The sequence below is a fragment of the Cantharellus anzutake genome (assembly GCF_015039405.1).
Source record: "Cantharellus anzutake strain C23 chromosome Unknown EI90scaffold_5, whole genome shotgun sequence".
Classification (NCBI taxonomy): Eukaryota; Fungi; Basidiomycota; class Agaricomycetes; order Cantharellales; family Hydnaceae; genus Cantharellus; species Cantharellus anzutake.
Window position 1 is genome coordinate 383,290 of NW_024066955.1, and position 26,725 is coordinate 410,014.

The 26,725-nt window shown below is 49.6% G+C and overlaps 8 protein-coding genes across 8 annotated transcripts; 4 read left to right on the forward strand and 4 right to left on the reverse strand.

The window, feature by feature from the left end:
• The first annotated feature begins 220 nt into the window (after window positions 1–220).
• EI90DRAFT_3150779 (inositol hexakisphosphate-domain-containing protein) lies at window positions 221–6,656 on the forward strand. The gene is made up of 37 exons (XM_039065683.1): window positions 221–357; window positions 414–852; window positions 907–944; window positions 1,004–1,110; window positions 1,167–1,174; window positions 1,238–1,268; window positions 1,319–1,412; window positions 1,473–1,591; window positions 1,654–1,774; window positions 1,832–2,014; window positions 2,069–2,192; window positions 2,251–2,332; window positions 2,389–2,408; window positions 2,470–2,659; window positions 2,723–2,867; window positions 2,924–3,014; window positions 3,073–3,148; window positions 3,209–3,300; window positions 3,353–3,519; window positions 3,580–3,598; window positions 3,664–3,887; window positions 3,943–4,158; window positions 4,214–4,333; window positions 4,395–4,582; window positions 4,633–4,646; window positions 4,718–4,840; window positions 4,897–4,972; window positions 5,026–5,319; window positions 5,380–5,403; window positions 5,453–5,554; window positions 5,607–5,626; window positions 5,668–5,831; window positions 5,884–6,007; window positions 6,054–6,131; window positions 6,188–6,193; window positions 6,269–6,374; window positions 6,439–6,656. The coding sequence occupies exons 1-37, from the start codon at window positions 261–263 to the stop codon at window positions 6,472–6,474; spliced, it is 4,158 nt and encodes a 1,385-aa protein (XP_038921740.1). The 5' UTR covers window positions 221–260; the 3' UTR covers window positions 6,475–6,656.
• Window positions 6,657–7,546: 890 nt separating this feature from the next.
• EI90DRAFT_2056337 (uncharacterized protein) lies at window positions 7,547–8,912 on the reverse strand. The gene is made up of 6 exons (XM_039052489.1): window positions 8,903–8,912; window positions 8,534–8,851; window positions 8,378–8,475; window positions 8,228–8,318; window positions 7,803–8,168; window positions 7,547–7,699 (listed from the first exon to the last, which is right to left on the reverse strand). Exons 2-5 carry the CDS (start codon window positions 8,583–8,585, stop codon window positions 7,879–7,881), a joined length of 531 nt encoding a protein of 176 aa, XP_038921741.1. The 5' UTR covers window positions 8,586–8,851; window positions 8,903–8,912; the 3' UTR covers window positions 7,547–7,699; window positions 7,803–7,878.
• A 3,987-nt stretch (window positions 8,913–12,899) lies between these two features.
• On the forward strand, window positions 12,900–13,549 carry EI90DRAFT_3035371 (uncharacterized protein; the record flags this gene model as incomplete). Its single annotated transcript, XM_039058608.1, has 3 exons — window positions 12,900–13,105; window positions 13,198–13,303; window positions 13,324–13,549. Coding segments are annotated over 2 exons (312 nt in total), but the record flags the coding sequence as incomplete, so codon positions are not given.
• Window positions 13,550–15,053: 1,504 nt separating this feature from the next.
• Window positions 15,054–18,705, reverse strand: EI90DRAFT_3150780 (uncharacterized protein; the record flags this gene model as incomplete). Its single annotated transcript, XM_039065684.1, has 2 exons — window positions 15,054–17,687; window positions 17,745–18,705. The coding sequence occupies 2 exons, from the start codon at window positions 18,703–18,705 to the stop codon at window positions 15,304–15,306; spliced, it is 3,345 nt and encodes a 1,114-aa protein (XP_038921743.1). The 3' UTR covers window positions 15,054–15,303.
• Window positions 18,706–19,995: 1,290 nt separating this feature from the next.
• EI90DRAFT_3035382 (acyl-CoA-binding protein) lies at window positions 19,996–20,672 on the reverse strand. The gene is made up of 4 exons (XM_039058609.1): window positions 20,569–20,672; window positions 20,444–20,494; window positions 20,225–20,383; window positions 19,996–20,161 (listed from the first exon to the last, which is right to left on the reverse strand). The coding sequence occupies exons 1-4, from the start codon at window positions 20,611–20,613 to the stop codon at window positions 20,096–20,098; spliced, it is 321 nt and encodes a 106-aa protein (XP_038921744.1). The 5' UTR covers window positions 20,614–20,672; the 3' UTR covers window positions 19,996–20,095.
• A 168-nt stretch (window positions 20,673–20,840) lies between these two features.
• On the forward strand, window positions 20,841–22,367 carry EI90DRAFT_3150782 (uncharacterized protein; the record flags this gene model as incomplete). The annotated part of the gene is made up of 3 exons (XM_039065685.1): window positions 20,841–20,969; window positions 21,028–21,318; window positions 21,375–22,367. 3 exons carry the CDS (start codon window positions 20,841–20,843, stop codon window positions 22,365–22,367), a joined length of 1,413 nt encoding a protein of 470 aa, XP_038921745.1.
• A 624-nt stretch (window positions 22,368–22,991) lies between these two features.
• EI90DRAFT_3035385 (uncharacterized protein) lies at window positions 22,992–23,601 on the reverse strand (the record flags this gene model as incomplete). The annotated part of the gene is made up of 2 exons (XM_039058610.1): window positions 23,251–23,601; window positions 22,992–23,131 (listed from the first exon to the last, which is right to left on the reverse strand). Coding segments are annotated over exons 1-2 (220 nt in total), but the record flags the coding sequence as incomplete, so codon positions are not given.
• Window positions 23,602–24,919: 1,318 nt separating this feature from the next.
• Window positions 24,920–26,190, forward strand: EI90DRAFT_3035389 (fungal-specific transcription factor domain-containing protein). Its single transcript, XM_039058611.1, has 2 exons — window positions 24,920–25,230; window positions 25,282–26,190. Exons 1-2 carry the CDS (start codon window positions 25,102–25,104, stop codon window positions 25,801–25,803), a joined length of 651 nt encoding a protein of 216 aa, XP_038921747.1. The 5' UTR covers window positions 24,920–25,101; the 3' UTR covers window positions 25,804–26,190.
• Window positions 26,191–26,725: the final 535 nt, after the last annotated feature.

Here is a 26,725-nt window from a genome sequence, read left to right on the forward strand (position 1 = left end):
GCCCAGCTTCAGCCCCTGGTGTAAAGGTGTCATCAGGATTTCTTACGCCGACAATAGCTGCGGCTATTGACCGCATTAATGTTAATGCCTGCGAAGCTGACGGCGCCGCTCATCACGGCACGTTCAGATTCGATAATCCCACTGGAATGGACATTCCTCCCGCAGCCCTTAGGCCAATGCTAGGCTACAGTTCTTCTGGTAGGCGACTCGGCGGGGAACCTCTTCTGCCTCCTACAAAGGACAAGTCGACAGTTGACAACATGAGCAAACTACAACGCATAGACCTTATCATTAAAGCGCGGAACGGGAGTGTTCTCTCTAGGGGATCGATTCTCAAAACAGACCATTATCCTACTGGTACGGGATTTGTTACGTGATATTAGTGGCGTTGCCGTGACCCCGACTCTAACTAGGACGCGCTTTGAACCTCGATGTGACAATTACGGGTGCCCCGAATTTTCGTAGCCCACGTGTTGGCTCCCTCAATGTTTTTGGGGTCGCGCAGCCTCGCATCAACGGTTTAAAGGCTGTTCTGTCTGTTCTGGGATGTAGGCCCGCGTATCTAAATTCATCCCTCAAAGCACGAATGCCGAATCCATCCGGTTCGGCGACGCCTCTTCTCCCAGATATACCTTCTCCCCCAACACATTCTCCTTCAGCCACACCTCCCAATTGCTCTCGCTGCGTGTTCTTCTCAACTCGTGAGGAGCCTGTGGTCTATCTCTCCGGTCAACCTTTTGTCCTGCGTGACGCTTCTGATCCTACTGAAGCACTTTCGCTCTCTGTCCGCGCTGAGAATCTGGAGGCTATAGAATCAAGACTTAAGGCAGACATTCTAGCCGAAGCTGCAAAGTATGTTAAACGTCTTTCTTTCTTTCATTATATTCATTGAGTCATAATCTGCAGATTTGGGGGATTGATCTTGACTCATTATGAGGGAGTTGGTCAGTGATTCTGTATTTTCACTCGGCTCAGTTCACGCGACGACCGAACATGTACACAGGCAGCGAGGAAGGTATTTTACCCACATGGACTGCAGTCGATCCCAGCAGTGTCCTTACGTCCAGAGAGGTGTGGGACCAGCTGAAGGGCGAGGGATGGAATGTGGAGGTCAGTCAACGGTGCTTGTCATGCATGATTTCATACTCACGACTATACGCTGTCAGTACCATCGGTCAGTGAAATCGGCTTTGTGAGAATCATCGATACCACAGATCATGGCCTCTGTCGTTCCCAGTATCCCTATCTCGCCAGATCGCCCTATCGAGGTTCGTGCAGTTTTGCCACTTCCGCCCGTATGATTCATCGCACAATGCAGGATAACTATCTTGATGCTTATTTGAATGTAATAATATCCACCGATCCGCGACACACTTCGCTGGTGTTCAGCTGTGGTATGGGTGTTGTCCGAAGTAAGACAAATTCATTCATCACAAGCCGCCATTTTCATTGACAATTGACGCCTTCGCCAGCGACTTTTGCCATGGTAGCGGCCTCTATCATCCGACGGAAACAGTTACTCAATACCGGTCTCCCCGATCCATTCTTCGCCACTCCTGGAACAAACGCGTCGGGGGGAGACATTATGCCGGTGGGTAGCGGGTATCGGCTTGTTGATTGTGCCCCTCTAATGCTCATATTTGATGGGAGCAGATGGACGAGTCTGCGCCGACTCTGATTCCCACACCACAGGCAGCAGCTGGACTGGAAAAAGCCAATGCCGAACAAGAAATGCAGAAGGCGCTTCTTCGTTTGACCTTCATCATCCAACAGAGTACTCGCCCTTGATTCGCGCACATGCGTGACTTACTGATGTTTTCCCTGCTTTCAGATATTCAGCAGACAGCGGCACAGAGATCTCAGTCGGCGATAGAAGTTCTTTTATCACAACCCAGTCTACTTGATAGCTTGTCCAGAGCTGTTCGTGGAAATTATGGTATCATATTGAGCTTGCTTGGTTGCCTGGATAACGGCGCCTTTGCGAAACGGCTTGTAGATGCCGTCGTTGACAGCTGTGAGCATCGTTTTATACTCGTTCGGCAGTTAAGTGACCAATTGGATTGTCCAGGTGACCATGTTGTGAATCTTCGAGAAGTTGTGCTTGACCGTCGTATTCACTACTCTGTCACAACCACGAACAATGAGAGGCGCAGCGATTACTTGATGAAAGCAGGGAAAGCCTTAGAGAAATAGTGAGTATTTTGAGCCTGTGCTCCGTGAGTCATGGACGATGTTAAGGCGTTCGTCTAGCTACTTCTTGATTGCGTTCGGTAGCTATGTTGAGCGAGCTGGTCTGAATGATACACACGAAACATTTTATGATTGGCTGAAGGCAAGTGCCCGATCTGCAAGGATAGAGGCCAATACGAATCTTACAATTCTTTGCAGGCACGCGTGGAAATTTGGAAGTATGGCTCCATTATCATGCACGCGCTTGCGACACCTTGATCATTGTCTCCTTTTGCTTAGTCAAGTTACATTCCTGCGCAAGGCTTCTCTCAGTGCGTTCGCGCCAATCGCCAATCTTTCGGCCATAACACGCTCGGGGTCGGCAGCGCCTTCGCAAGAACAAGACGTTCTAGGAAGAGAAGGTGGAATCCTGGCCCAACCCAGTGGAACCAAAGTCCTTGGAGATGAGTGGACCGATCATGTCATCAAGGTTCGACACCACCGTTCACGCTCTAGTTGTACATGCTGAACATGGGTTTCCCTGAATACGTAGAATCGAAGCGGTATCATTCTTCGTCCAAGTACACTCCTGAAGAGTGATTTGTGGAAAAGTGAGTCGCAGAAGGTCACGTCGACTTCGGCTGTTCGGGGTACGATCAATTTCCGCAATATTGCCGGGACAAATATCTATGCTCTTGGTAAGGTTCCTTGTGCACTCGTAACAAGAGTGGGGTTTGTTTTGAATATCATGCAGGGCAACCGGCTGTCGAGGCCATTGATGCAGTTCGTGACAGAATCATGGAGGACCACCAAGGGTCGACTCTTATCATCTGGATCAATCTTCGGTATGCTCAGGAACTACCCCGGCCGAGCCGAACACGGGTTCATGACCTGCTCCCTTAGCGAAGAACCAATTGTCTACATCAATGGAAGCCCATATTGCTTGCGGAGGGAGAACTTCTCATTACGAAACATGAAGGTAATCCTATTTCTTTTATCGAATCAATGCCGTGTACCGCAAGTCACCTCTCTCATTTAGGACTATGGTGGCATATCTGCAAGTCGAATGGAGATTCTCGAGGAACGCCTGAGAAATGATGTCATTGCGGAACTTCAAAGCTTTGACGATAGGCAAGCCTGAGCATCGAGATAACATTTCTTTCCTGTCAATTAGCCCCTGTAGGGTATTGCTGCATACGGAGAATCCTTCAGGTGCTGTAGTACCTATGTGGGAACATGTTCAAGCTGCCGACGTTGCGGATCTTCGTACCGTGATGGAGAGCAAGCGCCATGCTGGGCCAGTGGAGATGTCCTTTGTCAGAATCCCAGTGACAGCTGAAAGGCCACCTGGTCAGTCCCGTGATAAGATGGAAAAATCGACGCCAATTAAGCTTGAATCCCTCGTCATAGATGCCAGTGATATAAACGAGTTAGTCAATCCGATGCCGATTCTGTGGCGCCGAAACACTCAAATAATTTTTTCCTCGATGGAAGACTATTGGCCTTGATGCTGCAAATAGATCATGAACAAACGCCAATAGTTTTGAATTGCCAATTAGGTCGAGGTCGAAGCACCATTACCTCCATATTCGTCTATTTGATTCAAAGGTGGCTCAAGACTAGACGGGCTCGTTCGGCCAGCAACGCAGGACGCGGAGAAGACGACGACATTTTCATAAAAAGGCAATCAAGAATCCCTTCGTACCAAGTTATCAACAGTAAGCCATTCATTGAAACCTAAAACGACTGCCCTGCTAAGAACGATTATCGTAGGCCTGCTTCGCCTTCTTCGTAACGGGGTACGAATCAAGGAGGATGTGGATGTCGCCATCGACAAGGTATGTTCCGGCTGGCTCACGCTGCAGCTTTCTTCATGGCAGGGTTGTCAGTGTGGCGAGGTTTACAACATCAGGGATGCCATCGAAGATTGTCGTCTAAATGCCGAGCAGGCCACGAACGACCAGGACAAACGATTGTACGCTCAACAAGGTAAGTTTGAGTGGTGGTTGTCATTTTTCGTCATTGATGGCTGACAACGATACAGGCATGAGTAACCTCCGGCGTTACTTCCTACTCATCATCTTTCAGGCTTACTTGCGATCGGTTCAACCTGACACGCTGCGTTCGTATGATACCTTTGAGACATTTGTGAAGAACCGACCAGGTGTGTGATAAGGAATTGATAAGGATGCTACTAGAGAGGATCAATGGCGAATCTTACGCAGTGTTCCGAACCCTTGAGAAGGAGCTGCTATCGAATCCTACTAATGCCCTCAAGCCATTGGAGCGCATTGAGGTTTCTGAGGATTTTGCCTCCCCAGACGAGGAACGCATTATAGTTGCAAATCGCAGTGGCTCAGTCCTATCGGCATCGACAATGCTTAAGAGTGACCTCTTTACAAATCTCCAGAAGGTGACTCGTTTGGCTCGATCCGTTCGTAGAAAGTGCTCATCACCCCATAGATGTCACTGCCCGAGTACGTATTGAACCAATTATGGACAAACTGGGGAAGTTCCCATGTTGATTGTCATTTTGCATGTCGGACAGACGAGTAGTTGGTGCTCCCAATTTCCGGAGGTTACCGCTAATCCTTTTTGGCGATGTATCATCCCTTTCACCCTCCCAATCGCAGCTTGTGGTCTGTGGTAGCGGAATGCCCACCGTTGAAGGGCGAGTGTTCAACTAGTTCCAATTAGGACTGAACTAATCAATGTTATTTGTTGCAGCATGCGGCATGTGTTACGACTTGTTCAGGCGACACAAAAAGGGCCTAATTGCGTCTCCTGGATCTCTCTTCGCGAGGCAAATGCTCACCTATTGCATGCCGCTTTTTGTTCTAAGTTCAACCGCTTTAGGAACCCGTTGTTTATGTGGCAGGCAGACCTCATGTCTTACGCACTGTAGATCGCCCGCTTCAAAATGTGGAGGCCACTGGCATCGCCACAGATGTAGTTGAGCAGATGGAAAAGGCACTAAAGAAAGACGTCCAGGGCGAATTACGACGCAATCAGGGCAAGATTCTATTGCACGATGAACTCGAGGGAAGCCCAGGAAATTACGAAATCACGCCTCTGTACGAGACCGCTACAGAGAACGAAATAATGACACCTAGAGACGTGTTCGAACTAATTATGAGTGAGGGCTACAAGGTATAGTCAGGATAACAAGTTCGCTAGGTGTTCAATTCTGACTTACGAATTCACCTATAGGTCGATTATGGCCGAGTAGCGATAGTGAGTCCCACTCCACTTATTTAGTCTCAACTTTTGAAATGTCCTGTAGACTGATGAACAAGCACCGCTTCCTGAGGCCTTGGATCAAATCATTCAGAGAGTAGAAGCTGCCTTGAAAAATGCAATGCACCTCGTGTTTAATTGCCAAATGGTGCGTCGAAGCCAATCCCAAAATCAGACACTTATCGCATAAGACGTAATAGGGGTATGCAACGTTCAAGAGGTTCATTTAGAACCCAATTGATAACCTTGTTCGCTTTCCAGTCGCGGCCGAACAACGACAGGAATGGTCGCGGCGGTGCTGATCGCCACTGTAGCTGCGCGTGACGTAACTCTGGATCCCGTGGACGACGATGACCAGGAGGATGCTGCAGATCTTGCCATGTATGATCGCTACGATGGGTATGAAGAAAAAGCGTACTTGAATGGTATGATCTCACTGCTTCGCCGTTTGAATGCTCGCTAATTTTATACGGCAAGGCGAATATAAGACAATCCTTAGATTAGTGGGCATTTTATCACACGGAAAAATTGCGAAGCGGCTCTGCGATCGAGCCGTCGATAGTGTGGACAGCGTGCAGAATCTCCGACGTGCTATCTTCGAGTAAGCCGCCTAGATATGCATGCGCACCCAACTCATCATGTTCTAGCTACAAGATGAAGCTGAATGCGCTTGATCAGTCCAGCAGCAAGTATCGATCAGTATTCGACATTGCCTGCAATTATCTGTATGTGCTGCACTATCTCCTCATGATTGAACTTTGTATATGAACGATTTTCACAGGTATCGGTGAGCACCAGTGGCGTGGAAGAGCAAGAGCTCGCTTGCTATGACCTTTCTACTGAGAACATTCCTTACTGCTAGCTATGGAACCCTGATTGTCCTGACCAACTACCTTATAGAGCGACAGGCTCACCAATTTGCTGGACAGGACCAGTCTTTCCCTGTGTGGTTGCGAGAGCATCGTGAGGTATGTCCATTTAGTGGTTGATGCGTACCACCCTCCATGACTCGCTTGGAAATCATTTGCAAAGATTACCAACCTACTAGGACGGCGGACTTTAGAATAGGGTTGGGTTGGTGGGCTTCTGATCCATCAGAATAATCCTAATAAGAGTGGAGCATGCTTAATGTATTGTCTTATCGCTCGCATGTGTGCGGCATGAAACTCAGCATGCACTGATCTGGCAGCTTCGTCATTCTGTAATATATTGAAATTCCGCCAAGCGACGTCGCTTGAGCCAATGATCTCACTGCATAGCACAGTTATTTGTAAACTGGTAAAAAGAAATATGAGAGAAGAGTTTGAGATGTAATATTACGTGAAGCGTCATAACTTCCGCAAATGCGCCGCCATGGAGCCATCTACATTTAGGGAAAACTGAGTGGGCAGCTCTCGTGTATGGGGTAGATCAAAACTCCTGTATAGCCCTTCCCATGAGACGATTCGAAGGGGTTAATGCACCATATCCTCTCACAGTCGGAGGAGTGGAGACCAAGGATATGAAGCCGACCGATAAGAGGAGAGTCCTAATAGATCGGTATGAGTCCGGGGAGATCTAGAAAGTGCACTAATAACTAAACTAGGGCTCAGAGGCAGCATTTTCGGAAGATAGATATCTGCATATGCATCCGCAGTGCCTCCCCGCAGACACGGCTCGAAAGAGAACTTCACACACATTGTATCAGTTCCATGACGTTGATGTAAGCAATGCCTTTCCTAGTTGGGGTGTCCGTAGTGGAAGGCTAAGCTTTCAACTATGAACAATCGAATGGATGAGCGGCTAATTCATGAGAACTTCGCTTTAGGCGCTGACAGACTGGACGCCATTGTCGATGATGTGGTTATGTCGGGGCTGATACGCAGGCTCCTGCTCCATAAACATCTGCCGCGCGGCCTATGTCTGGAATGAAATTTCCCCCTGATCCTCCAACATTCATCACTCCCTTCTTTGGTTGGTCACGAGTCTGCGCTATGGGTATCTTTCAGGGATGGGAGGGTTCGCTGCAATGCAACTACCAATCATGACTGTGGTTCACTGATCACCGAATCAGTGTATTGCTGTTTTTGTCCTCAATGCGCGCACACACGTGCAGAATTGTATGAAGTCAAATCACAAGATGAAACCATGCCCCTGCATTGCTCGCTGGAGCGGCACAACGGGCAACGGTGTCCGTGCCAAAACAAGCGAGCCCAATATGTCCAGGAGAACATCCGATAGCATCATTACTGAGGTGTGGTATCGCTGATCCAACCACATGACATTTCCCGCATGTATTTCAGCGTGTGTCGTCCTCCAGCCCAGAAGGAAAACAGTATCAATGAGAAACAAGATCGATGTATCCAGTACATATGATGAGTACAGGGGAGCGGGCGTCTAGGAGAAATGCAACCAACCCGAAGTTGGGAGAACATCAAGATCTACACGCTGGGGATGTTGCATGCGCAGCGAAGTAGATGGATCTGACTGTTGTCACTGTGGGAACTTGCTCCAGCCCATGTGTTGAAGAAGAAGAATTACTGATGTAATTTCTTCCGTTGTGGGCTGATGCTGAGGACAAAGGATAGAGAGGGATCGGTGGAGGTGAAGACGAAGAGCGGCGTTTTCAACCGTGTTCGGATCAATACTGGGCAAGGAGCCCTGCTGAACGCTGGAAGGGGCCGTTTGCTGGTGAAAGACTTGATCACTAACGGGCATGACCCGGTGTCGACGTCCACCGGAGCCCCCTTCATATGCACAGGGAGGAAGGGTACCGGTCACCACTAGTTAATGGGGTCAAGGATGTATCGAAACCCAGAGACATAGGAAGCCTCACACGCACTGGCTGCCCCCCCACTGGTTCCGGCAAGTACAGGTAGAGGGTCAGCCGGGTTCATCAGTGTCTCCCTGACCTGGTTTATGAACGCTCGGTCCTAGTCCAGGCCAAAAGAATTAGTGTTTTAGCCAACCAAACATGCGCCCAGCAGCATGCCTTAGTCCATCCTGGTACCGCCTCGCCATATCCTTGGCATTGCCAACCTTTCACACGACAATAGCCACATACTCCATCCTGCGCAGTCATCGGACACACTACACGCGATATACTGAGAATCGAGTGGTGGTGTGGCATGCAGGCAGGGAATCTCACATTTTTTGCTCACCCTGCACTGAAAACATCCAGCAAGTGGCTTGGGAGGCATTTGAAGGGTTTCGCAGAAGCTAGAAAGTAATAGTGGAGTGTCTCCAGTGACAGTTGGTTTCAGGCAGTGGAAATGTGATGATGTTTACGACGAGTGTATGTCGTAGAATGGCAGACGAATTACGACCCCATAAACGGATGCCATAATTACTGTGCAAAGCTGAAGAATTGGTACCACAGCCACGCACGAATGGCGCGCGCATGGGTTGTAGGTGGGACACATCTCCGGCAAACTCCGCAACGCCTCCCTACTGAATCCGTGATGAGCTAATATGGTGTGTCAGAAAGCTGAGGTAAAAAGGGGGTATAACCAACAACCGTGCACGGCCATTCAGTCTACGCTTCCATGGGAATTCTCCACCACTCCGGTTCTCAGGCGTGACCTGCATCATGTGCAGCATGGGCAAAAACATGCGTTGCGCTTGGGCCTGGCAATGGCACAATTCTCCCCAGATTCGATAACTTTTCATCGAACCCAGTGAGGGTATTCACGAAAGTGCAAAATGCGCACCCGGCCCTAGGTGCTTCCTATAACAGAGAAAGGGATGTGCATACATCATTGATCATGGTCGCTCAGTTCAGTACCAAGTCTGCCGAGCTTTAGGTCAAAGTGACGAAGCGAAAGATGCCCACGAAACCACAGAGACGTCCAAGCTGAAATTCTCAGATGGCTGAGGAGAACAAGTAGTGATAAACAGATGTAGGGGATGGGGGCGAGACCTCAAGGTTGAGAAACGCCGTGCTTCTCGTCCTGCGCAGAAACCCTCGGGAACGTCAGAGTGCACACCAGCCACACGCTGATCGGCCCTGGTTGAAAGGAGGGATGTTGTCAGGAAAATATCATGTGCGGTTTGTGTAGGTTGCATCGAGCTGTTGGCACTTTTACTACAAGTACGAAGTCTGAGGTAGGGCTGGGGCCTGCCCAGTAACGTGGACACGCAAGGGAATGTGAATTGCTTCCGAACCCCTCAATAGACCTTAGAAAAACAGCTGTTTTCCCCAAAGCAAAGCAACCCTGACCTGGCGGCTGAGACGTCCGCATTTCTTGTCACTGCAGTGGTTGTCCTGGCACACACGTTCAACACCAGTCTTAAAATCCATTTTTATAATTGTGTATTTACAGACGCATCTAAAAGTTTAAAGGGTACATAGGGCATGACTCGTAAAGAAATGGGCGCCCCAGGCCCATCACCATGTCACGCTTAACCACGTTCACCGCTACACACCAGTCACAATGGGCAAGCACCTCGAACCTGCAGCCAAGGACCTCGCTGTCACAATGTACAACTCAATGGGCGCATCTCTGCAATCACAATGAATACCACAATATCGGACTCCGCTTAACCTACCATACCTGGTGGACACCACCTGACGCGGCAGGTCCCGCCACTCTTCTGTCCCCCGTCGTAAGGTAGGCATCGTACATAAGTAATCGCTCTCCGGAAGCAAAAATCACAAAACTGCGTTGCCCTTTATCGTCAACACAGGACTTCCACTGCTCAAATGGGGGCCTGGAAGCTGTATAATAGACATCCTTCAGTGATTTGGTGGATTTAGATTCTTAATAAATGGACACCGGCCATGGCAAAACTTGAAGGGTCAATAATTTTCAATACCGGGCAGAAAACGAATGGCGGTAACTGCCGAAATTGAAAAAAAGAAATCTGTTCCTGTTCCCTTTTCCCTCCAAGAACCGAGTACTGTGTATGCCTCCAACAAAAAAACGAAATAATTTGGGACTATACTCCCAGATTCTTTTTTTTTCCAATCCATATCTCACATATTCTTGTTTTCTGATTATTTACAGGTTTGAAAATCGCTCGCGACATGTTTGCCGCGCACAGCCACACCGGAAATTTCCGGGAGACTTGTGTGCACGCTGGAGGAGACGCAATAGAATAGCGTGGTGACAGTCCTGGCAAATGCCAGAACCTCTGGAATTGAAGACAAGCCGGGTAATTTACAAGGATGGAGATTGGGGAAGGAGGAGGGCAACGCGAAAAAACAAGGATGAGGAAGAACAAGGAGGAGAAGAACGGAGGTTACAAAAACAAGGGAACAACCGAAAATAAAGAAACCTAGAAAAACTAGAGTAAGCACTCGGGATCCAACCCACCGAGAGTAACCGGAGGTCACAACACCCCTGCTCAGTGAGACCGAAATGCTTACCGGAAGTAAGGGACTCCGAGAGAAAACTATGACAAAAATCGCTTTTCAGGCTAAAAGAAATGAGACTAAAAAAGAAACAAAGAAAACGCCTTCAGCAGAGGATGAGGAATAAGAGGGCCAGAGCCCAGAAGCATGAGCGGACGAATAAACACGTATGGAATTTGTCCGAAGAAATCGACCCAGGTATGCAGCAGCAATAAAACCTGAATTGGCATGACTGTAGCCTCGGAAGACACAGTATGCGTAAGGCCGACAGCGGGTACGGCGCATAAGATGAAGGCATCACCGGGTAATGTGCCATGCACAAAAAAAGAGCGCTTAGTCCAACCGCACACAAGTCTAATTTAATCTCGTACCTCCATTAAATAACAAGTGATTACTTATGTACGATGCTGTTAGAACTGGCGGAAACAGACGACTCCGGAGTGGAATCGGAGACTTAGCGTGGAGGGACCTTGGCCTCAGCGACTCAAGCGGAGCGCTGTGCCATTGCTGTTTGTCCATTTGGTCCTTAATTTCACAGTAGGTGAGCAGGAAGTCTCTTGGGGGCATTTCAGGTCGATTTCGGACTGAACCAAAACGAGTATGTACAAGCACCGATATATATAATGGAAGGGGCAAAAGCACAAGGAGAACAAAGGGTAACCGAATCGGAACGAAGACGTCCGAACGGGAACAAAGGGTAGAAGAAGCGGAGCAGTACCGAAGGTCATAAGGCAGGACCTGTGATACATCCGAAAGGAGGTAGGGAGGGCGAGGCCCAGAGGGGCAGGAGGATGAGGGGAAGTGGGGATGATGACTAACTGGCTAGAATAGGAAGAAGCAGTAGTCCAAATAGGGGTGAGGGGAAAACGCGAGAAATACATTACAAGCGGCGAGAGGGCCGAAGGTGATCCGTGAAGCTCGGGGGTTGCGGAGCTTACGGAGGTTACGGAGGCGGGGTTGAAAGTCTGAGGGATATTGGCAATGGTGTTTACGTAGTATGAGGTCACCAATGCAATGGACTAAGACCGAGGTGGAGTCAAAGTCCGAGGTAGGGACTATGACGGAGGCTCGGAGTAAGGTACGAGCGGTGTCCGAGTGCGAAGTACGGAACATCGGTGGAAGGTCGTAACTTGGCGGAAGGGTGGCGGAGGAGTAACAGAGGGAGGAGAGAGGGGGAAGGTAAGGAAGAAGGAGTGGCGGAAAGGAGAGTAGTCAGGTCCGAAGGTGAGTATCGGAACGGACGGGGGAAGCGTAGGGGGATGACGAGAGGGTGGAGGTCCGGAAGTCGGGTCGGGGTCGGGTATGCACGGATATGACAGATGCCTACCTTACAAGGTCTCTATTATTGCCAATTCTAGATAACCCAGGTCCTCCCAACAATTTCCCTTATACCGCACCACTCTCATGCCACTTACTTTGCCTTCCCCCCGCTCCTCTTTGTACTATCGTTTCACTTCGCTGCTTCTCTCATGCTTTCCGGACCACTGCTACCTTCCAGTTCCTCCACCAATGTCACCAGTGAGTAACGCAATTTCTTCTTGCTCTTTCTCTTAACAGAATATCCTTAGCTCCCTGGTCTTACAGCCTGCCGAATTGCCATCTAATGAAATAGGAGCTATCGCGCGTAACTCAGTCTCGAAATAGAGAACTAGTATTAAGATTTTTACCTATCGTGCATAACTATAACATGAAAATACAATGAGTTATGCGCAAACACAGATAGGAAAGAAATGGTATCACCTCAGTCTCGAAATAGAGAACTGAGGGAGGGAGAAAAATTACGGCATCCAGCGTAACTTATACGACTGGAGCCAATATCGCTTAAAGCGATTGCCAGTGACAACTGGCGATATAAGACAAAGTAAATTGGGAGCGCATGGTACCGCGACTCTGAAACAAAAAGGTATAGTCGTTGTTAGTCACAACGATATTAAGTTAAAATAAAAACTCCCCAATCCATGCTGCAGCTCGGCTGTTGTCGATGAGCGTTGATATTCCAACACCATCTTCTCACCAGTTGATTCCCCTTGCTGAAAACCACAGTGTTTCTTTTAACATTTGCACTGTGTCGCATGCTGAGGCAAGGTGGCTATGCAAAGTAATTCAAAGTTTCCATTTCGGGAATGGATTTACATTCAAAAATGGCTTGTGTGCATGCAGGAGACTCAAGCGATTAGCGGGGCAACAGTCCCGGCAAATGCCAGAACCTCTGGAATTGAAGGCGACCCGGTTAATATACAATAGGGAGGAGACCGGGGAAGGAGGAGGGTTTCGCAAACGACAAGGACAACGAGCAATAAGGAAAGAAAGACAGAAGTTACAGCGAGCAAGGAAACAACCGAAAAAAGGAAACCTAGAAAAACCTAAGTAAGCAATCGGGATCCCACCCACCGAGAGTAACCGAAGGTCACAACACCTCCCCCTCGGCGAGACCGAAAGGCTTACCGGAAGCAAGGAAGACGAAGGAATGTCTTCGTCAAAAAACAGCATACAGGACAAAAGAAAAGACTAAGAAAGAACACGCCTTCAGCAGAGGAAAGGTATAAGAGGGCCAGAGCCCTGTAGCATAGGCGGACGAAACTCACGGATGAGATTGTCCGGAAGAATCGACCCAGGAATGCAGCGGCAAAAACCTGAATCGGCATGACTGTAACCTCGGAAGGCACAGTATGCGTAAGGCCGACAGCGGGTACGGCGCATAAGATTAAACACCACCAGGAAAAATGCCATGCGCGAAAAGAGACCAATGAGTGCGTTTAGACTGAGTGCGCACAAGCCTAATTTAATCTCGTACCTCCATTAAATAACAAAAAATTTCCCCTGCCGGTTGGGTGTCACGCGTCTCCCAACGAGTTGCCGGTTGGTAGTTTATATCATGTGACCAGTCACGTGCCTGGCTCGGCCGGTAGTTGGTCATGTGAGTACAGTATATTATTACGAAGTCATAGTGGCTGGAGTCCTGCCTAGAGCAGCAGAGTAAACGGCACGAGAGTGGTGCGGTATAAGAGAAACTGGTTAGTGAGTTGGGAGGACCCTGGGTTATCTAGAATTGGCAATAATAGAGACCTTGTCACCAAACGCATTCAATCAGGGTCGAAAATTTTACAAGACCCGCTACAGAGTTAGCGGGAATTTTTAGATATCACAAGACTCAATGTCATATACTGTATTAATCTCATCCACGCAAATTGGATTTCCCTTTCTGGTTCGGTGCCGAAATAAGCGAGCTACTCAGCTGCTACTGGGGTTCCACGAGAAAAAGAGCGGGATCTTACGATGCCCAGCAACAGGGATAGCATTCTGTGATCTACCCCCAAGCAACACCCATTCTCTGCTGACGACCATTGCCTCCCTTCCCCTCAGCCAACTGTTGCTTCAGCAATATCCCAAGGCCTTGCCCACCTAAGCGTCCTCACAGACACTATGGATCTCAAGCTGGTTTCTGGACTGGCGGTGCACCCACTCCCATATATGACAATTCGGTTCCATCGTATGGAATATTCCATGCCGATCACACCTAGCTTCACATCAGAATAAGACTCTTTTCCCAGCATTGTGTCCCTATCCCATCCCCACATCATCGTAGATAATGCAAATTAAGCACCATTGTGATTGCGCCCTAATTTTTCCCAATGTGCCAACCGCCATCGAGCTCTGAGGTTCAGATTGGATCTCAATTTCAAGCGCATGAAATTGGAAGGGGAGGCTTCTCATGATGATGGAAAAGGAAATCTCGCTAAGGAGGTTGTTGCCCCGTTTATGCGTGGCAGTGCGGCTATCCCGAGACCCGTTGAATTGAATCCGGAACCCATTTTGCTAAATGGCGCGGCACTGTCCGCAGCTGGCTATCCACGTAAAATATCCAGAAGAAAACAAACAAACAAGCCTCTTCGAAAGGGTCTGTCCGATCAGACGTGAATGGGTATTGATTATAGTCGAGTTAGCGCCCATTCTCCACTCCCGGCCCGTTGAATGATGAGACGGCGACAGCTATCCAGCCAGCTCTCGACCCCAGTGCTCATGTCGGCTGAGAAAACATGTCAGCGCTGAACTTCCACACATCATCACCATCTCATGGGTACCGGACACACGTGTACACCTCTCCAGACATTGTAATCACGAGTCACCGAAGTTGGAGGAAATGCAGTTGTACAGGAAAGGAACCGTTCCGCAATATATTTCACTTTGTATATATATAAATACGCACAGCTGGACGTTCACAAAAATCATCAGTTTTTGCCTGAGCTTACATGATTCAGATAGGAATGACGTTGCTCAGACGGCTCCTCTACATGACAATGCAACCCACTTACAAAATTCCAATGGATCATGAGTATTGCATAACGTATTTACGGATACACCGGGCGATGAGGACCCTAAGACCTGGTACAGTAAAGTCCCGGAGTGAAAGCAATGGTATCGAAGCATGAGAACAACAAATGACAGCGAATTCCGTCCGTGAAATAGAGTCCTCTACGTCAACATAAATAAAAATCCGCAACATTAACCGAAACAAAAAAGAAAAAGAAAAAAAAAGGGGGGTACAAAAGATGGCATTCGTTAGATCATCCGTTTGTATCCCCACTACTTTTCTTGTGCTGATCGGGATTGGCCAAGAATAAAGCAGGTTTTTCGGATAAACCCCACTTGACGCTAGCCGTTGACGCGATTGTTGGGCTCAAGGTAGGGCGCCGCTCAATTTCCTCTGCACCTGTGTCGGGTCCACCATGAGCTGCGCTGATGGAAGCGTTCATGGTTGCAAGCCGTTCGAACTCCGCCACACGGTTGGCCACCCTATGTGTTGGAATTTTTCGTAAAGAAATGCGTTGAGATGACGTGGTTGGTTTTGGCCGAGGACCAATCATTGCGCGCGGTGGTGGAGAATGCATGTTCGTTGGAGTCCATTCCGTGGGTGATGATACAATTTCCCCCAAGTCAGTGACGTTGTCAACAACTGCCTCACGTTGTCGAGCTGACGAGACAGACCCCAATGGAGTGGGTGTGCGAATCGTGCTCGCGGTATGCATCCGTTGTATAATGTGCATATTGCCACCCAAACGCTCCAGCATCTCGCTGCTTGCAGTGAGCTGTGAGGATAGAGATCCTGACTTCCTGGGTTTGGGGGCATCCGATATATTGCTAAGCTGGGCGCCAATACCCCGGTAGGACCGCCGATTGTTCTCTCTTGACAAGTGGCCTCCAGGTGACCCATCTGGAGAGTTAGCCACCTCCTCTATGGCCTGCAACTTTGGAGGCGGTTTTGGATCCCGGAAGTCAATTGAGAAGCGATTATCCGCTGCAGGCGGAGTTCCACTTGAAAGAAGCCCAAAACTCAACCGACGTGGACGGGTAGCAGGCGGCTTTGTGTCAGATTCCCCATGGGAACTAGAACTCAATAACCCAGTTCGCAACGACGTTCGACTGAAACGAGCCCACCAAGAATCCGATCGCTTCAATGGTTGCAACGGGGCCCCAGACATGACACTTGTGTGAGTATCCCCGCTTTGAGGGAAGCGGGAGAGTCCGGAAGACGGATTCGAAGATGAGGCAGTAGAGTGGGATTGGTCAGATCGGGAGACAGTGAGTGTAAGGGATAACTCAGGCAGGTCGACCCGAGGGGGGGAACTATGCGTAACCAGACGAGCTTGTGCGAGTTTTGAAGACAACTCGTCTTCTTCCTGGTGCGCCGACGGGGAAGAATACTGGCCAGGTGGGTGAATCGGATCGTTTTCAATTGGATCAGCGAAGGGGTCACGGTAGCGTGACGAGGACTCAGATTGCAATGTATGAGAAGTAAGTCCATCTCCCAGATGCCTGGACACTCCCGGTTGGTAGGGACTCGCAATTTCATCAATAGCATGTCCATCACTCGGGCGGCCGTTTTCATCTAGTAGCTGGGTATGGGTTTCGACGTACTCCATATCCTTTTCAAACCAGTCCCGACTGTCCCGGCCTGACCCCGATGGACCTGCAGTCCCGCTTACTACCCTTTGCATCGCTGCACCTGCAGACTTGATACCGTCCGCAATGCTTTCTCCAACAACTGAGGTCCATGTTCTACCAGACGCAGTTCGACGGCCAGGAGGGCTCCCAGACATGCCTGACGCACCACTGCCGTTACGTTGGACACCGACGGGGTATATTTCTGGATCATTGAACACGCGTTCATCCTCGTCCGCAAGCATATCAAATCGCTGATCGCTCCGTCCGTTAGAGTGAGAGGCCTGAGGACGCCCGAGACTGAGCACAGCCCATGCAACACTCTTCCTTCTGCTTCTCCTGTCCCAGCCACCTGAAACAGAAGCCATTGGAAGACGCCTCATCCCGTCTTGTAGACTGGTCGGCGAATCGACAGGTTGCTGGTCACCTTCATGCTCATCGTCATCAAGGGGAGCCGGGCGATGAGTAGAGTCACCGGCTAGGGCATTTCCTGTGGTAGCGATTTCTGCCCCAGTCGGAGCTCTACCTGCGGTAAGCTGGCCTCTGGGTCCCCCATCGCCGTCCTCCTCATCACGATACAGTGGACGAGGAACAATCTCCCAAAAAAAATCACCATCGCCTCCATCGTTCCGCCATACGGATGGGTTCCGACGTAAGTAAACACAAGTTCCACCGAGTGAGGCTGCCACAAAAGCGCATACACCAAAAATGGAGCCAAGCGTGATTGCAATGATCCTCCTGTCGTGTCTGGCCGCCTCTACACCATTCCCTATGCTCGTACCATTAGAACAGCTCGACGTGCAGGTTAAGACCACAGAGCCGGACGTTGAGGTGAAAACATGTTTGGGCGATGGGTTTGTTATAGAGCTAGGGGATGTTCGGGAAGGTTGAGGAAAATCAGTACGGGTGTGAGTCGGAACTGGTCCTGGCGAATAAGTAGTCATGCTCGAGCCGGAGTTAGCATCATAGAGAATAAGACCAGAAGGCGTTGGCCCTCTCGGCCCGTATCCTAGGGAAAAGCGCGTTCAACGATGGTGTATAGCGGTATGTGATAGGTGTCACGCACCGAAACCGAAAAATGTCTGGCCATGTCCCAAAGTCACAGCAAAGTGACCAGCTCGCGGGCCAAGAAAATTCGCTAGGCCTGGCGCATCCGTCCAAGTCAGAGTACTCAAGTTCAGAATCGCCGCATCACCAAGGACAGTTTGTCTCGAAGGGTCAGATGTACCACCATGGATGAGGAGTCTTTCATCATCCAAAAGTGAATAAGCGAAATCGAGCCGAGGAGATGGAAGGAAAGAATTAGAAAACTGTTGGCTGGACCATTGCGGCGGACCCGTATTGGTCGTATCGACAGTCCATATCATATTAAGTGGGACCATCTGGTACTGTTCCCGTGCATAACCGCCAAACACGAGGAGAGTGCCGTTGGATAATAGAACAGTGCCATGGCCTTCTAACTGCGGGGAACTTCCACCAAGGTCATCGAAGTGTGGTTGAGGGGAGGAAGCAGTGGAAGGAATGAAGAGGTATGTGGAGTTGAAATTAATACCGGAGCCGTCCGCTTTCGTACCGCCAACTATCCACGCGGTGCCTTTAACATTTGTTGAGGTATGATGAATGTGTCGGATAGGCTGGTTTGCCCACCCTTCGTACTGACGCTGGAAATTGGGGAATGAAGGGTCTGTTAGGATCCAAGCTGAATCGGGTTTTGTAGCGCTAAGCATGCTTGGGCCCCCATCACCACCGAAGCCAAGGAAGTTTTGGTCATCTAGAGGGGTAAGGGTGTGAAATGCTAGGGCAGGCGAACCGAGTGGCGAGCCCGGGAGGCCACCGCCCGCCAGAAGCTGCCATGGCGGATTGGCAACATCAAAGGACGAAGTTAAGTCTAGCGAAATCAATTCGTCTGTGTTGGGCGCGGAGAAGTAGGAGTATTCATTGAGTGGATCGACTTTCCCTCCGTGTATTATGAGTCTTTCAGACGTGATTGTATATGCCTGGCCCCATCTTTGGTAACGAGTCAACATCGGCACCTGGGAGCAATGGAATAGTACTTACCTCGACTGCGGTGTATAGGCAATGGAGAAAGTAATACGGGAAAAATATATATACAGAATGGACCACAACAAGGCACGATCTGAGAACTTATGGCGATGTTGACTCAACTTGACACACGCCAACATTGCTCCAGCCTCGAGGGAAAGGCAATCTTCGGCGCTGGAAACCCCTGAAAAATGAATCCAGTCAAGAGTTTCTGCGCTGGAGTGCGTCTGCCACCCCAAGCGTGGTCATGAAGGTGTCTGCTGTGTAACTCTCGAATATGGCTCTCAGGAGCTGTGCGTTCGGGGAGGGAGTGCGGCTGTTTCCACACTCATGTGATTGGTGTGTGTGCACCGCCACGATCGGCCAAGTGAGTTATGCGTACGGTATTATGTCATTCGACGACACCTGGGCACAGCCATTCGTTTTTTTTTCCTGCTTATCGATATCCATTCTGACAGTGGTTGGCGTCAGCCTAGCATAGCTGCTGACACGACTCAGCATGGGGCTGTGGCTCCGTCTCCGCATTCCCCCTGTGCCTGTCAGCCGGTAACAAATCAGCTCCTCAGTCTTGAGACCCACCTCGGCACGAACTGGCGCCTTTTCTCTATGATTAAAACTTGGGCGTTAGGAGGGTTGGTTCGATGCAAGATTGACAATCGTGACAGTAAACAAGCGCACCTTCCAACCGCAGCTATGGGCCAGCATCAAAGTACACGTCTGATTGAGCCTAACATCTCTTCCATTCCCGGCTCCTTGAGCTGCGAGTCCCACCTATCCGCATTCTTCCGGGACGTAGAGCACCCAACCAGCGACAACGTTCTAGTCAACCTCGGATTCGACTTCGAGTCCTTGGACATTTTATAGCCGCCCGGCGCCTTTCGCCTTCGTATAGCCCCGAAGCCAAATATTCTGCAAGCAATTCGTTGTTCAAAGCCATCTCGAATCGTATTATCGGGGAGATACGAGGGTCTTCTGCCTGATAGTGATCAGGCTTTACAATGTCTGTGGAGGGGCGTTGACACTCTAAAGACTCAGCAGAGACCAAGCTGACATTCCAACCCTTTGCAGATCCAGAAGAAGCGTCCAACCTATAGTCACATACCAGCAGAAGTGAAACAGTCGTTCCCAAGGCCGTTTGATCCATCGCCCAGATCGCAATCTGTATGAACGATTCTCCGGGTGCTCATTCGGTCACTCACGCTAAACGTGAGAATGTGTGGGTAGGAACATGGAAGTCACCTGCATGTTACAAACTATCTAACTGTCGAACCCCAGTGGTATTTTCTCTCACAAAATGGACTTTAGTTCATTGTACAACAGTTTTTCGACATTACGATTCACATTCGGGATACACACAGTTAGAACAAGCATTTCTCAAGAAGCCGACTCAACCTGATTGATAAGATCCGCCGCTTCAGCAGCTCCAGACTTCTCAACGAACTTCAAGGGGTTTATACGCGATCAGTCCCAGATATTTGAAGAGAAAAGAAAAAATACACTCACTGTCTTGAAATACTCGACATATTTGACGTGGGCATCTTCTTTCGTTGTACCCTTTACGCTGTCCCAAGCATCCCACTTGGCCTTCCCCGTGAAATCGAGCAAGCCGGGGCGCGAAGTGTTGACATCCCCAACGGTAGCTTGCTTGAAGTATTTATAAAACTGAGCGGTCAAAAGGTTTGGTCAGCTGTTGCAGAAACGATGGAACTCGTTTCTTCGTACAACGAGCCTGTCATCATTAGTAGGCTGGACGGGGCCATCTTTTGGCAAAGACTGTAAACAGATCGGACAGCATCAAAGGTGTTTTGAGCGAGGAATCAGGATACACGGATCTAGGAAATGCGCACCTGAATGATTTCAACGGCTTTGTTAAACTTGGCTTCAGCGGACATGCTTTGTCTTCCTTTCCTATCGTTAACTGTAAGAGTGTGAGAGAAGGCAGGGATCACGAAATAGTTAGGGGAAGTTGACTAAATTCAATTGTAGAGGATTGATATTATCGCAGATCGGCGTTCTCGGGGATTGCCGAGTCACGTACCCGTTTCCATTGTCCAAAGCTGCAGGATGTCCAGTGTGTTCCAAGTCACCCTCTACATGCTTCGTCTCACTTATACTCCCCATGTGTTTAAATATAGCCGTGCCAGTTGCACCGCCAACGCCTCAGGAAATTCAAAGGAAGCTTTCTGTGCATGCAACCACCTCACCCGCCCCGATCACCCCAGGTTCGACGCGCCGGCGCTCGACCAAAGTAAGATTTGAGGCACCAATAGATGGGTTTATTTCCGTGCATATTAATATCGTCGCAGAAGCTTGCATCTGGCACCAATGTGAGCAGCAACGAGAGCGATTCGGATGCGGGACCCACGGGTGGCTCGTACTTCCCTCCTCAGGTTTCAGTCTCGCCAGACATACCTGCGGCATCGCTCCAGCCGCCTCTATCTGTTATTACTGAGCGAAGGTCACCCAGTGGCGAAGAATCGGACGAGGATGAGGAAGAGAGCGAATGGCGGCCTGGGGAGCTGCACGAAAACGAGGAAGCCCATGATGAAAGTGTAGTGAAATCGGGGTATCTTTGGAAGAAGGGGGAACGCCGGAAGGTGAGTAGGATTGCATACAGCATTATCGAAATTGAAAACTCTACCCTTGTTATCAGACGTGGAAGAAACGGTGGTTCGTGCTGCGCCCAACGAAACTTGCTTATTATAAAAACGACCAAGAGTACCAATGTCTCCGTATTCTACATCTCGGTGACATCCACACCGTAACAACCGTATCCCTTAAACGTCATAACAATACCTTTGGCATCGTCACACCTACCCGAACTTTCTACATCCAAGCACCCAGCCTGAGCGAATGCGACGATTGGGTGAACACTCTTAACGATTCACGCAACAAGCTCAAGGATTTAGAGACCCCGCTGGCTCCAACTCCAATCGTTGGGACTCCTCGAGGCAATAACGCTGGTGGGAGTTCGGCAAGCCCTGGCGCACAATGGCCCGGAGCGCCTCCCTCAATCACAACGACAAGATATGATAGCCTTCCCCCGCAATTGGGTGCACCTGTAACACCCACATCGCCCATCGCGGCTTTGAACCTGTCTGGAGTGTCTTCAGACTCGGACGACCCGTTCACCTCGGCCACTGGCTCCCCTCCTCGTTCAACTGTCATTAGTGTCCCCCAAACCCCTACTGCACCTTCTACTGTACAAGGAATCAGTGCCCCTTTACCCCAACAGCAGTCGAGCAGTAAAGTCGTTCTTTCCGGTTATCTCATGAAATGTGGCTCGAAACGCAAAACGACTTGGCGAAAACGGTGGTTCACTCTTTCGACCGAGAAACTGTCGTACGCAAAGTCGCATATGGAGGCGAAGCATGTCAAACACGTACCACTTGTGAAGGTTGTGGATGCCATTGAGTACACCCCTGCTGGAGCATCTGCGGGTCACAATGACAATCACGGGCATGGAGACGAAGGAGAGGATGGAGGGGCAGAAAAGCCGGGTTTGAAGCATACGTTCAAGATTATCACCACGGAACGAGGAGCGATCTTGTTATGTGCGCCTAGCGAAGAAGAGGAGATTAGGTGGCTGAGTGCCGTGAGAGCGTTGACCGCCCGGCGGAGGAGCACAGAGGGGAGACCACACTAGCCGAGGAAAGAGGGGGGGGGGTTCAGGGGTTCAGTGCTGTGGGTGAAAGTAATGGTTGACGACGGTGTTGGTTGTTGCACCCGCGAAAACCTAAATAAGGTCATGTCCAAAGTTGTCAACTGAGTTCCACGCAGTGGGGGAAGATGACCGTGGTCAGCTCTGAACCCTTTTCTCTTGATTGCCGCAGAGCACCTCATTGTAAAATCCGGACTTTAAATCATGTATGCATATTGCTATAGCACAGAAGGTATGACAATTATTTTTGCAACAATTAACCCTGGAAGTGTCATGATCGCTGGAGCCAAAGAATGGGGTTTCGTTTTCCCATTTCAGCCCTCGTCTTCCAGGAATCAAAAGACTCCAGGCCAATTAATGCTGACTCGCCTGCGGCATCACTACCCGAACGTTGGATGGGTGTTTCAGGACGTAAAGATCATTCGGCATCCTCGTCACGGAAAGTATCCAAATCAAAGATCCCCGAGCGCGCACGTACGTAAATTATGTATCCTGACAACCAATATTACCATGCGCCCAGCAACAATACAATTAGGAAATCGGGCCCTCGTGAGATATATAAATGCACTGATGGCGATGACCGAGGTGAATATGTACCACGTAACACGAGGCAAATAACGTGTGTAACACATCTGAATACGACAACAACAACAACCTTTTTGATGGCATCGGCTAGCTGCCGTCAACAACAATCTAGTCCCTTACATCGTTACTTAGGGGGTTTACCACGGGGACCTGCTGATGTGAACGTACGTGAACTCGGCACCAATGCTTCCATTGATGGGCGCGATTGCAAAGATCGAAAAACATGAAATCGAGCTTTGCAGGCGCGCACCTTACAAAATGGGGTTTATCTTTCAATTTGCAGACTTGGAGGCGCGCGGTGAAGGCAGCTGTGACGCGGAGAGAGAAGCTACTATAGACGCGGGGAACGTTAGCGCGCGTGTGGAACCAATCCAACCAGCAATGAATGAAAAGTGGAAGTCAGTGGAAGTGGATCCAACAGAAGAAAAAGCTGAGTTTCCTAGTTTACGTAGCATGATTTGCCAACGTCCTGCTACAGACGATTTTTTGCGGAAATGGAAATGATTTGACGCCGATCCAAAATATTCCCGTACAACCGACTTTGTTGAAACGAGGCAGCAAGTACTGACCCCAAAGTTCTCGTCATAATGCCCACAAAATGACGCTCTCCGACCGGAAAATGGCTTGGTATTGGAGTAAGAGCTGGCATTGAGAGCACACGATCTGACAGCCGGCTGCTGCCAACATATAATCAGGAGGATCTTATCTTGCTCATGGATCATGAAATGGCAGACGAAGGTAGAAGAGAACCAAGCGCTTGGTACAGTTAGTGAATAATACCCAGTACGCGGTTGGCAAGGCATTGAAACTTTACTCTTCTGCCGGCGAAATCTTCACGTTGCAGCACATAATTGCCTTTTTAGTTAGGTGCCGAAACAAGCCCGTCATCTTGGTCAAATACAAAATATAAAAGATGCCTGGCACTAAGAAAGAGAGCGTTCTGTGGTCTCCCCCCTAAGTAACACCCATTCTCTGCCGACAAACACGACCTTGTTGCCTCCCTTCCTTTCAGCTAACTATTGCTTCAACAACCCCAAGGCCTTGCCCACCCTCAACGCCCTCATAGATACTACCTCACCAAGTATGGACCCTCAAGCTGGTTTCTCAGGGAATGGGACTGACAATAATGGGCTACTATCTAGTCAGCCCCACCCTGTAAGTCCAGTTGAAAATCAATGGATTGGTACACTCACTCCCATATATGACACTATCGCACAATTCGGCTCCCTAGCTATCGTCTAGTAATTTAGTGAGCATGGAATATTCCATGCCGATCGCACCCTGGCCAGCTTCACACGATATCAGAGTAAGACTCTTTTCCCAACTCACATTGTGTCCCCATCCCTCATCTCCCCTTCCCCGGTTGCCTGCTGCTTGATGGTCTTAACAACTCACCAATGGTTCCGATATTGATTCTGTAGCATGGCCCTCTGCGCGGTAGCGCACAGCAAGTTCCCTCTTTTCGGGGTGAGTTAGACATTGCGGGTGGAATTACTTCGACGTCGAGGCCCAATGGCTCAATTCTTCCACAGGAGGCCCCAACTCACCGAATGTGCACGCTGGATCCAGCCCACAGTATCCGTTCCAAGGATCTCAAGCACAGCTGGTTAGAACACTGAGCCCATTGGGATCGCCCCTAGACGCGCTAGCTCCATATTCAACTGCGCCACCCCCAATAGGTTTTGGTCAGCCGTCATCTTCCATGGTACATCGCGCTCGGGGATTCGCCCGTGCTCAATCGGTTGACCACTCATCCTCCCCCGAAAATGCCACAATTCTGAGGAGTGTGGATAACGTTGTGGCCCAAAGCACAAATACCGTTGTCCATCCTCCTTTTGCACAGGGGATGAATCGTCTCCCCCACATCCCGATCCACCCCTTCGATGTCTTTCAACTCTCCAATGGAGGCCATCTCGGATTTCCTGCTCGTTATTTTGCCTTGCTTTCCAATCATCTCATTCACGTAACGGGAATACCATCAGAAACCCGCACCAACCCCCAATGCGTCCCCCAAGGCCTCTGCAATCTGCAGCAGGCCCTCAATGCTGCTCACCGTGACGTTAGTCGTCCATACTTCTCAATTCTACCCGCCGCCACCGAGGAGATTGCGATTGAACATACCGATCATGAGTGGATGGCGAATGACATCCTCGCTTCAGTACCAACACTGTCGAATCCATTCTTGTTGGGTGCATACAGGTACGCTTCCCTCCATTTCTACAACTCGATCCGGTTTGATCGCGTCATTGGCGTGGCGAATGAGGTTAGTCGTGATCGTGTCGCCCTTACCGCATCTCACCTGAATTCCTTTCAGCCCATCCTAGCCATCGCAGAGATCTCGGCGTTGGCGGAATGGAAGAGGGAAAACGAGGATTCATCCAGACTAGACAGGTTTACTCTCTATGACATGGCGAAACGTATCGAGATGTCACTCTTGTGCCCCGATTTTCTGGAGCGATTCCAAACCACGAGCGAGGACTATGGACCAGCTTATCCCGTCTTCGTTAACAACGGTGGTTCTTGGGTTTCCTTGTCCTACTTCGTTGTCAAGATATCTGAGCTATACATGCTAGCAGCCCATGTCTATCTAGCGACGGTGGTGTCGGGTGCACCTCGTGCTTATTCGGTATTGTCCAAAGTCTACACATTGGTTGACAAACTATGCCGACACTTGAATACTCATTGGGAGGTTATTGGAGAACACGAGCAAAAGCTTTTGAAGTTCCCGATCTTCGTCGCCGCGTGTATGGCAACTCCGGAACTTATGCCACAAGTGGAGCAATGCCTCTTATTCTTGAGAATCAACTCCTGCAGCGAAGCTACGGAGGTGAGTTGAGGATGTTCCCAAGAGCAGATCGCTCATTGTCGTCTCCGTATTCCAGATAGCGGACCTCGCCTCGGTCCTAGGGAATATGCGCGAGACTCATCCTAGGGTCGACGGAGCAGGTAGCCGGGATATCCCTCCCGTCACTTGGCGCGATGCGTTCCTTAGAAACATGCAGGGGCCTGGGATCCCCGTTTGTAATCTCCTTTGGATATGAGACTTAACAGAGCGCAGAAGCACGTAGTGCCTTCGATCCCTGAATCATCCCCTCTCTCCCCTCAGAAACACAGCACCTCACCCCGTGTGGCTTCTTTCTTTCGTAATTACTGTTCTTTTTCTTTCGGACTATCTTTGTTGTGATCTACCTTTCTTTGTGTCCTCTGACTGTGTGACTTCAGCCCTTAGACGGTGAGTCTCTCCTTTTTCGTGCTCGATCCCCGTGCAAACGATGCTGTTTCAGATGGTTGCGCTACTAGAAGTGGCCTTCTACGTTGGGGCATTTCTCCCTAGTATGGTACCACTCCTTTTCTTCCGTGCTTCCAAGTTCTGCCATCGAATGGCTGAACTGGGGCTTGGATTGCAAGCAGAACTGACTGAATCGAATTTACCTTAATACCGACACTTTCTTCTGTATTCACTGTACTTGCCTTTATAGTCTGTAGTAGTCCTTTATATTCGAATACAGCGAAGTGCCAATAGTAAACGCGCGTGGGGAAAGATCTCAGTGATGGGTGCACCGATTCGCATTCACAATTGATTTTTCATCAATATCACTTAGCCGGGGAGGGGGGGGGAATCATATCAAAGATTCCTATCGGAAAGGACGAACAGTGTCGGTGGTGGACACGGACACCAGTCTCTGTTAGGATTGATCAGTTCCGCACACAGGCGTGTGAATGTCTCAGCACCATAATAAAATTGCCTGCAACATAGG